Raw genomic sequence first — 10,875 nt, 5'->3', positions numbered from 1 at the left:
AAACAGTCAGAATCTAACTCTCAATATCAGAAGGATTTGTGCTGAGAGGATCTTCAGAGCTTAGCAGCTCTACAATCATGTTTCTTCCTTTCTAGAATCAAATTGAAGGTAAAATAGAATTTCAATAGAACATCTTAATTTTTCTTCCCAGTAAATAAATGCAACAGATTGTATACCATAGGACATGTCAACAAAAAAGCTGCTTTAATATAAAATTTACTATTACTGCAACTACATTGATCTACAGTATTTGAACTACGGTACATAGTTTTAATTCATCCATTGTATTTGTGATACAACAGGTCTATGGATTCTGCTAAAATGATGTTTATTAGTTTTGTTATTAATACCTAAAACTATATTTGTTGGTGATGTTATAAACTTATAAGTAAGTGCAATTTGGAATATTTTGATCTCCCTTGCTAGATGAAAATTTGCATTGGACTGCTTCTTAACTGGTAGGATGAGTTATAATTAAGAAATATACTTTCTACTATTTCCACCTATTACTCGAATATGGATGTTGTAAATAGCAAAAAGGAGACAAACAGCATCTTGAGATGAGTGAGCTTGCCACTGGAATCTTTTTTATAAAATCTCAGCTGACATACACAATATAAAAGGAATGCCCCATTGTTTGGAAGCCCATTTTATTCATTCTTTTGTATCTCCATTTTTTATTTATTTTTACCCAGCTTTTATTATTTTTATAAATAACTTAAGGGGGACAAACATCCCTGATACTATTTCCTCCACCTATTTTCCCCACAGCAACAATCCTGTGAGGTGTGTTGGACTGAGAATGAATGAATGGCCCAAAATCACCCAACTGGCTCACAATTCCCAGAATTCCACTGTCCATGCTTTTTGGGAATTCTACAAATGGTAGTCTTGGCCTCTATAGAATAATTTTGTGTCCTAATAATTCTTCGCATTCCATTTTGCGTTCGCTTAGCTTTTAAGTGGTTTAAACTAAAACAGTTAATGTATTACATATACCAGTTTTGTATCTTTTTATTTCACTAAGCCTGGATTCTATACATTTTAGGCACAGAATGGGACCTGGCTGATAAATGGATGCTTTTATTGTGAGTTGTTCTTCCCATTGTAACTTTTAAAAAGTAAAGTAAATGCTGTTTTTATTATATTTAAATATTATATTTAATTCATGTAGGAGATTTCTTGAGTAAAATATTAATAACAGTTTTCTATTATTTTCTGCAACTTACAGAAACTTTTTGACAACCTATCAAAGCAATACAACTTCCTCCAGTAAGAAAGAACACTAAAAATACAATGATGCTAATGATCTTTCACATATTCTGAACTCTCATTCACCATTCAAGAAATTTGACCTCCAGGCAGATGGTCAGTGGCAGGGGTACCTTAACAGTCTGTTTATCACACCCTGAGTAATACATCTGGAAGCTTCTCTGTGTATTACTCAGAATAATATTGCATAGTCTATGGCTACTCCACAGCCCAAGAAATTGAATTCCAGTCGAAATGCAACAGGCACAGTGGTTAGAGTGCAGTCTGTGGGCTACCTCAGCTGATTGCTAGCTGCAGTTTGGCAATTCAAATCTCACCAGCTCAAGGTTGACTCAGCCTTCCATCCTTCCGAGGTGGGTAAAATGAGGGCCCACATTGTTGAGGGCAATAGGCTGACTGTAAACAGCTTAGAGAGGGCTGTAAAAGCACTATGAAGTGGTATTAAGTCTAAGTGCTATTGCTATTGCTCTATCTACCAATTGTACAACCCACAAAATACTAGTGATCTCTGAGAATATAGCTAATATAAACAGTAGTTGTGATTTTGATTGTTCTGATAGTTGTCAGAGCCCAAGTGAAATATTTCCTGAAACGAAAGAATCAGAATGTTAATCCTTCAAGACAAATATATTTTTAAGTCTAAGTGTGCAGGAAAAAGATTTACCAAGAGTATCCCTAAATTAGATTAAGCAAAGCAGAATCATCAGAGGTGAAAACATCACAACAAAAGTGTAAAAAAGGCTGGATTTGGAAGTGCTGTTGTAAGCAAAGCTAACAAAAATCATGCTTTAATGACTTAATATCTTAGTTGGTCTTGAATCATCTGATACTACTGTTTGCCCAACAGATGGTTTGAATAGAAAATGTAATTGAATCTGAAGCTGCTGAAAGCAAGATTATGCTTGTCCCAAAGAAAGAGCATGCTGTCTAACATAAACCAAAGCTTCAATATTTTTGCTCACAGGAAGACTGGCAGATATAAAGGAAATAGCAACAGATGTCTTTTAAAAACTAAACTGTGTACCAAAATGGCTCAGAATTTAATGATCTGGGGCAAGAGTTCCATTCAGCATCAAAATAAGATAAAAAATCCTATTTCTCATTCTTTAGGATTGTCTCATGAAGAGACTAAGATATCTTCAAAACTTCAGAAAAATAATCTCCAACAGGAGAAAAAATGCTTCCAGCATAATGGTCAGAGTTCTACAAAGCAAGTGCTTCCCTGTATTTCCCCAAATTCTGTTAGTTTGAGAAAAACAATCTCTCCATTGCCTGTTGGACAAGAACAATCCCCAGTAGACCATTTGAATCTGAAATACAGTGACATGTTCAAGGAAATACATTCTAACGACAAAGGTCCTGGCATTTATGAAATGTTTGGGACTCCAGTATACTCCCGTAAGCCTGATGGGTGTGGTGAGAATAAGAGTAACAGGAATGTGCGTTCTGCTCCAACTGGATGGCATAATGATATGAAATATAAATCCAACTGTTTCAATGGGGAGAAGAGTAGCAGAATAAAAAGTCCCCAGAAGAAAACATACTCTAAATCTCACAAGAACGTTAATATTAAACCAAAATTGAAGGAGAAGGAAGTTGCTTCAAAAAAGGCGTCCAAGTTAACAGGTTGCGGTGTAGAACAAGGCAAAGATGTGACTGCCTCTTCTGCTGATCTGCAGATTCAGCCAAAAGAGAACACTGAATCAATTTGTGAAGATACCGATCAGCAAGCTCAGATTTCCATTGAGTTTCCTGAACTTGCTAAGCAAAAGAAAGTATGTCCTAATTCAGGCTTGTCACCAATTGAAGAAGCCTCTTTGGAATATACATCAGATGATTACGATGATGGCGATGAAGATGATGCTTTTCCTAAGAAAGCATTTGCCACCAATGCTCAGGAGTTACTTTGGCCGGAAGTTAAAGTTCATGCAGAATATGCTCCTTTCTTAAGCTGTGTGAAAAATACAAATGAACCAAATAATGCAAACAACAGTAGGACTTTAAGGGATGGACAAAACAAAACAGCTGATTGCCTTGTGGAGCAGGAAACAAGCCAGATTTTACACTATGAGTATAATCAAAAGCTGTCCGCATCCTTTTTTACAGACCAAATAAGCTCACCACCTCTAGAAAATACCCAGCTTGAAAATATCAGTGTAGCAAATATGACAACTGCATGGACTTACTATCTTGCAAACTCAGCCTTTCAGTCATATACAAATATCTTTGAGTACAAAGATTATAAGGAAGTAACAGAAGACATATTCGGTTGCTCAGTCACTGAACTGCTTTCTCTGAGTGGGACAGATGGCAACAATTCTAGCTCAATGACCAGAAACATAAATGTGGAGGCACAAAGTGGAGACTGGAGAACAGCAAAAGTTAAAAATAATAAGGTAAGTGAACACCATAGCATTCTACATTTATAATATTATAGATAGTCTAATATTTGCTGTACTTCAGTTTCCACATTTTTCTTATTTGTTCTTTCTTTGAGCAAAATGGGCTCTTCATTCTCTTAGATCCCTATTTAAAAATGTTAAAGCATAAGAATTTGTTTGTTGGATCAAACTAATATTATTTTTCTAATCCAGCAGATAACCTGATCTGTTCACACACTAAGCAGAACAAGGAGATCATGATCCTTTGCTGTCTTCAGCGTCTGATGTTCGTTTTCTTTATTTAGACTATATTTTAGTTACTTTTATTTTATTATTTAAAATATATATATAGCCACTTTGGGTGGCTCCCAATCAAATTAAATTAGGAAATTTACTTAATAAATTTTTGACAATGCTAATCCATTATATCCTAGAGATATAAAACCATGTGTCTCTGAATAATAATTTTAAATTGAATAGTAGCAACTTCAGTCTTAGTCTCAGGGCTGTGATATGACAAGCAGAAATTCTTTCCAATTTCAGATATTGTGGTGTAGAATTTACATCATGTAAACATAACTCTCAAAACAACTGACAAACCATCTGTATTTATTTTCTATTGTTCCTCTAGCAGTATTCTGTTTTTCTGCCATCATTTGCAGAATGTTTGTTCAGATTACATGGGATATGAGGAAGGAAATCCACTTTTACCTGAAACTGCATTTTCAGAAAACAGCTTAATTAATCAAGAGTCTATTTTGTGGACTAAAGGTGAAATCCTTGGAAAAGGAGCATATGGCACAGTAAGTTATATTGAGTCTGACTGCATTTTGTGTACTGTATTCTAAGTATTTTAATATTTCCTTTTGGACAGAATCTCTCAAAATGGTGCACAAACTTAAAAGACACAGAGATATAAACTTGGAATCAAATTAAGCTTCTGAATATTGTTAAAATTAGAGATCTCTCTCAACAGATTTCTCTATATAAGGCAACTAGTTATTAATTAGTTGGTTTTGTCCATCTTCTGTTTGGAATCTACAGTAGCCTTTGACTAAATATCCTAGATATACAAATGTTTAAATGCATAGCTTATTAAGGAAGAAGATCTCCACAACTGATTTCAATGGGAGTTGGAATGAGCAAAGTGTTTGTTTGTTTGCTTGTTTGTTTAATTTAATTTAATTTAATTTATATAGCTGCTCATTTCAAACCTGTGATTATGGGGAGATAAGGTAGGAGGCCATTCCTTGGCAAGACAGGAACAATGTCACACACTGGTTTCACATTCCAGCTCTTGGGTCTCAATTCCTGAACCCAATCAGAAGACAATTAAAACACTTACAGAAAGAAATGAAATACAAACAGCAGCCAACAGACAACTATAATCTGACAGTATCAGTGTAACCAGGAAATGGGACCCTTTACACACTCAGAATCCCAGTCCCAGGCACATCTCCAGGGCTTCACGGCCCTCCAAAAGGCCAGTAAAGTCAAGCATCCTAATCTCAGGTGAGAGGGTGTTCCAAAGGACAGATAGTACAGCAAAAAAGGCATGTCTCCTGGTCCTGCCAGCTTGATGGGACTTGGTCTATGCCCATCCTGGACAGGTAGAAATAACTGGAAGTTTTTCCAGGTTGTTATTTACTGCCAAGTCCAAGGTAATAAAATCTTATCTCTGTGCAACCTAATTATGGAGTAACACATGATATTGGCAGGTGTTAGTGTAGCTTGGTTGGGAGAAGAGAAGTGTTTCAACAGTGTATGTGTGACCATATGTGATAGCTCGATTTGATGCCCTATTTCAAAGGTGAGAAGTTGCAAGATGCTATAACTAAAGTAGTCATGATACTGCTAATGTATCAGCTATCTAGTGGCAGCTTTTCTTGAGTATCTAGTCTCATCATGGGGCTAGCATTGGACTCTTCCAAGTTATTGGTCCTGGGAGAGAAGTTTCAGACACAATGGAAACTGTGGCTTCTTTCAGAGGAGGAACTGCACCTACGACTGCATAGATCCAACTCAGTGGTGAAATCCAAATTTTTTTACTACCGGTTCTGTGGGCATGGCTTGGTGGGCATGGTGTGGCTTGGTAGGCATGGCAGGAGAAGGATACTGCAAAATCTCCATTTCCACCCCACTCCAGGGAAAGGATATTGCAAAATCCTCACTCCTGGGGGAAGGATATTGCAAAATCTCCATTCCCACCCCACTCTGGGGCCAGCCAGAAGTGGTATTTGCCAGTTCTCCAAACTAATCAAAATTTCCACTACCGGTTCTCCAGAACCTGTCAGAACCTGCTGGATTTCACCCCTGATCCAACTACATGTCACTTCCCAGGAAGCATTGATCAGCCAGGTGAGACATGGATCCAAAACATAGGAGGCAGCATGGCACACCGGCTGCATTCCTCAGTATTAAGAAGCTCAAATACTTTTCAGTTAACCAAGCAAGATCTTACCACAATCACCCTATTAAATCTGTATGAGAGACCACCTCTGTATGATTTCAAGTGACTTTATCTGACAGATGCCTTGAAAACTCCTCACAGGGGCCCTGTGTGGTTTCCCAATAAGGACCGAGTCACCCTAAATGGGCCACCTTTCTATCCACAGATGCAACAGGAACATATCCATTGTATATTCACCCTAGAGATAGAAAGCCAATGTGTCTGAATAATAATATGCACATTTTGCCACTTTTACTGCAAGATGGTCCTTAACAAATGACTTGACCCAGGCTCAGTCAGATGCATACTACACTTCCTTCAAGACTTGGGAAATAGGAGGAAGTATGTTAAAGTGGTTATTTTTCTTTCTGAGTGAGCAGTTATGGTTGGTGATTATGGGAGAAGAGGGACCAGGCCTGTAGCATCTGCTATACATGATGGGGCCTTCTCCCACACGTTTTTTATCTCTTCCCCCATGTTTTTTCATGTCCAACATGAAATCCCTGGGAAAGGGATAAGTAATCAGTATGTTGATGATATCTATAGATCTTTACTCTGGTCCATTGTGAAGATGCTATGAATGTCTTTGGTGTTTGGGACTGTCAAATCAGCTCAAACTGAATCCCAACAAATCCCAGAGTTATTGTTTGTCAGAATGAGTCATCTGGCTCATTGCCTAGTTCAGGGTCAGCAAACCGCAGGTCCAGAGCTGCATGTGGCTCTTTTATCCCTCTGCTGTGGCTCCCTCCTTTCAACCCTCTGCTGCCGAGAGAAGCAGCCGCTGCTGCTATTGCTGCCTTCATAGCCTGCCCGCTGCTCTCACAGCACCTTGTGCAGCACAATGAAATTTAGTACACTTCACAATCAGGGAGACAGGGTCCCCTCCTCCTCCTGGAATCCATAATGACTCGAAGCCACAATGCAACCCTGCCCCACTTACCCCTGGCATCAGCCGCATGGGTCGGGCCAGTGTCTCGGGGCAGAGAGCAGGTTGTGCATGTCCCTGAGCAACCGAGGGGCGCCCAGCACCAACAAGGGCTGGAAGAAGCGCCCGCAAGACCTAGGAAGAGATGAGGTGCCTGAGAATCAGAATCACAGAGACACACAGAGAGAGAGAGAGAGGGAGAGGGAGAGGGAGAGGGAGAGGGAGGGAGGGAGGGGTGAACAACACACCGGAGGCTGGGTTTGGCAAGAGGTGGCTGGGAGGGGAGGGGTGGGATGAGGTGGGGCTGGGCATGCAAATCATTTCACAACCGGTTGTCTGTCCTAATGACCCGCTGGGTAGGCGTGGCGGGGGGGGTAATGTGACTGGGTGGGACTGAGTGATGTGAGTTGGCCACGCCCTCCCAGTCATACCAATTGTTCAATTATTAGCTCCCAGTGTTTTCTTTTCTGTGGGAAACGGGTCCAAATGGCTCTTTGAGTATTTAAGATTGCAGACCCCTGGGCTAGTCCAATGTTAGTTTGGATTGGGTCACACTGTTTATTATTTAAGAGATTGGATCAATATTATTGCTGTAATGGTTTTTTCGATTTGGGTGTCATATAAGTTGTAACTTTCCTTGAGGCTTTGATTTGGCAAGATAGAAATGAAATAAATAATAGAATTGTACAATTATAGTGTCATAAAATGACTGAATTGGAAGATGCCATTGAGTCTAACTTCCTACTCAGGAGTAAAAACTACAAACTACTATTTTGACCAATTTCTATCTAGCATTTCCCTACGTGATTCCTTGAACTGCTGCTTGATATTTAGGGAGAGGGGCATTTGGACTTCTAGTGCTGAAGTGATTAAACTGAATTAAAATCAAAAATGTATATCGTTTATTTGTTCTACTTCAAAATGATCTGGTTTGATATTTAGGTATACTGTGGACTTACAAGCCAAGGACAATTAATAGCTGTGAAACAAGTAGCACTGAATGCATGTGACCAAGCTGGGAATAAAAAGGAATACCAGAAACTGCAAGAAGAAGTTGAGATTTTGAAAAATCTAACAAACGTCAACATTGTAGGGTACTTGGGAACAAGTTTAGAAGATAACATAGTAAGCATCTTCATGGAGTTTGTTCCTGGTGGTTCCATTTCCAATATTATTCATCGCTTTGGGCCACTGTCAGAAATGATATTTTGTAAATATACAAAGCAGATTGTACAAGGAGTTGCATATTTACATGAAAACTGTGTGGTCCACAGAGATATTAAAGGAAACAATGTTATGCTTATGCCTAATGGCATAATCAAACTTATAGACTTTGGATGTGCAAAGCGCTTAGCGTGCGGGAGTCTGACTAATCCACACAGTGAACCATTGAAATCTGTACATGGCACTCCATATTGGATGGCACCAGAAGTGATAAGCGAATCTGGCTATGGAAGGAAATCAGATATCTGGAGCATTGGCTGCACTGTTTTTGAGATGGCCACTGGAAAGCCACCATTGGCTGCCATGGATAAACTAGCAGCCATGTTTTATATAGCTGTTCACAAAGGACTTATGCCTTCACTACCCAAACATTGCTCAGATGAAGCAGTTGATTTTGTACATCTATGCTTAACAAGGTAAGTGATTGTATACCTAAAATTAGACATTTTCTTCGCATTAAAACAATTAACAATCAGGTTTATTCAGTTTGAGCTCCTTAAAAAGATAAGAGTAGTTTAGACATCACAGTTCAATCACAATTAAACTCACGGTATATACATAACATGTTCATCTTTTCTGACCTTTCCAGTTAGAATTGAGGATAAGCTCCTTCTATACATGAGTGCAGGCTCATATATCCTTCGCTTGCTTGTCATTTGTCTTCTGCAAAAGCCTCTGGGGTACTTCAAGCACCTGTCAAGTAGTTAGTTCAACTCTTTTTATAGGCAGCAATATGCCACTACTTTAATATACGGGGATCCTTGGCTCTTCAGACATTATTGATCTGCAATTTCCCATGTTCCATCCTATTGGACGTGCTACCTAGAATTGTTGCAGGGTATAATGACAGTTGAAAGGCCATAGGTCCCCCACCCAATTCTATGTAAAGAATTATCTCCCCTCCGCCTCTGTACATGTATACTTAATACTCCTGCCTCCCATTTCCCCCCAACAAATCTCTGTGTGTGAGAGAGGCCCCAAGGCCCCAACCCAGTAAGCTTTCATGCTCAAAGTACATCTACAACTTGTTGTCTTCTGGTTTCTAGTCCAGCACCTTCATCACTGTATCAAATTGATTTTCCAAAACCTAGTTTTCCTCCAGCATTGCAAATGGATTTCCTTTGGAAACTCAGAAAATTTCCCTTCTCCTTTCTCCCTGTAATCCTATTTGGGTCCATAGGTTGATCCAGAAAACTCCTAAAATTTCTAGACATGTGAGAGCTTCAGGGACCAAAGGAATATCTCCTTGCCATAAATTACCTTTTAGCAGAAAACTACCATGTTGTGAGCCATGTTGGCACAATGGTTAGAATGCAGTATTGCAGGCTGACTCCGCCCACAGCTTGGAGTTTGATCCTGACCGGCTCAAGTTTGACTCAGCCTTCCATCCTTCCGAGGTCAGTCAAATGAGGACCCAGATTGCTGGGGGCAATATGCTGACTCTGTAAACCACTTAGCACTGTAAAGCATCATTAAGTGGTATATAAGTCTAAGTGCTATTGCTATATTCCATTTAAGACTAGACAAACTTGTCTACCTGCCTATCTTATGAGAACAACTGTTTTGAAACAAGTTATGGTTAGACAGGTAACTAATACTATTAAGAAGGTCCATTCCTATGGAACCTTTGAAGATGGCCTTAAGATTTGTGTAGGATTACGCAGGGAGAGGTGAGTCTTCCAATACTGGAATGACAAGTTGCAAAGGATTTAAAACATTTTTCTTACAACCATATTAATTTCCAAACTCTCTTCAATGGTAACCTCAGCTACCGTATAGACCATTTTAATGAAATGTCAATATCATAGAGATTCTTCTGATACATAGCCATCTGAAAAGAAAATAAGGGAACAGCTGTAATATGAAAACTTTAGTTATCATTTAAATAACCACCAGGAACCAGAGTAGCTGGGCAATAGAAAACATACTAGAAAACATTCAGTCATAACTGAATAAATTATTTGTTTTGACAGCTAGCCATATGGCATTAAATTTAAAGATTTTTAGCTACATAGGCATCTTTGTTATCACTTTGTTGAGAAAATTTAATTTTCCTTAAAATTAGTTTTACTTTACAAATTTGTATATATATAAAAAGGATGAGAAACAAAGAGCATGAACTTCAGTTCAAATGCTGGATAATAATTATCTTAAAACTTTAAGATCAATAGAACTTTATTTAAACATAGAACTTGGGGCAATGCAAATACTTTGGCATTTTTTTCAGAGCATAGCACTATCTTTTTGGCTAGATTTGAATAGATAAAGCATTTATTAATGCACCATGCTCTAAGAATCAGATGTACATCTTTTAAAGAAGTTATTAAACAGATAGAAAATAATGAGTAACATGGTTTGTACCAAAGGTTTTATTGCCTTACTGTTAATTTGTTTTTTTAACACCTCATGCAGGGACCAACATGAGCGGCCTACTGCCTTAGAATTGTTGCAGCACCCTTTCATAATAAGAAACTCATGAAACCTGGCAATGCTTCTATCAAGCAGATATAAATTCTTTTGTGTGGGAAAATGTCTTCTAAATTGAGAAACTGTTGGTATAAAACTTGTAAAAGTTGCTGAAATAGTAAATCTTTACCTTTTCTAAATGAACATCTGAAGCAGGA

At 38.5% G+C, this 10,875-nt stretch overlaps 1 protein-coding gene across 4 annotated transcripts; it reads left to right on the top strand.

The window, feature by feature from the left end:
• On the top strand, positions 1 to 10,875 carry MAP3K19 (mitogen-activated protein kinase kinase kinase 19). Of its 4 annotated transcripts, none has more exons than XM_034424110.3 (7): positions 1 to 108; positions 1,049 to 1,088; positions 1,232 to 1,272; positions 2,120 to 3,668; positions 4,316 to 4,456; positions 7,970 to 8,667; positions 10,664 to 10,875. In XM_034424110.3, exons 4-7 carry the CDS (start codon positions 2,193 to 2,195, stop codon positions 10,728 to 10,730), a joined length of 2,382 nt encoding a protein of 793 aa, XP_034280001.2. In that variant the 5' UTR covers positions 1 to 108; positions 1,049 to 1,088; positions 1,232 to 1,272; positions 2,120 to 2,192; the 3' UTR covers positions 10,731 to 10,875. The 4 variants fall into 4 exon arrangements, with proteins under 4 accessions (XP_034280001.2, XP_087740465.1, XP_034279992.2 ...); XM_087884339.1 differs by having other exon boundaries at positions 3 to 108; positions 1,232 to 1,368; positions 2,383 to 3,668; XM_034424101.3 differs by having other exon boundaries at positions 5 to 108; positions 1,232 to 1,368.

Source organism: Pantherophis guttatus, chromosome 1, assembly GCF_059756535.1.
Source record: "Pantherophis guttatus breed Tessera chromosome 1, ASM5975653v1, whole genome shotgun sequence".
Lineage (NCBI taxonomy): Eukaryota > Metazoa > Chordata > Lepidosauria > Squamata > Colubridae > Pantherophis > Pantherophis guttatus.
The sequence above is the reverse complement of the archived record's forward strand: the minus strand, read 5'-3'. Positions and strand labels throughout refer to the sequence as shown.

What these genes read in the sequence shown, in the direction of transcription:
- MAP3K19 (XM_034424110.3), top strand. Translation starts at nt 2,193, where the DNA reads ATGCTGTCTAACATAAACCAAAGCTTCAATATTTTTGCTCACAGGAAG. An exon ending in GAAAAGGAGCATATGGCACA is followed by an intron (nt 4,457 to 7,969) that starts GTAAGTTATATT and finishes TTTGATATTTAG; the next exon opens with GTATACTGTGGACTTACAAG. An exon ending in GTACATCTATGCTTAACAAG is followed by an intron (nt 8,668 to 10,663) that starts GTAAGTGATTGT and finishes CACCTCATGCAG; the next exon opens with GGACCAACATGAGCGGCCTA.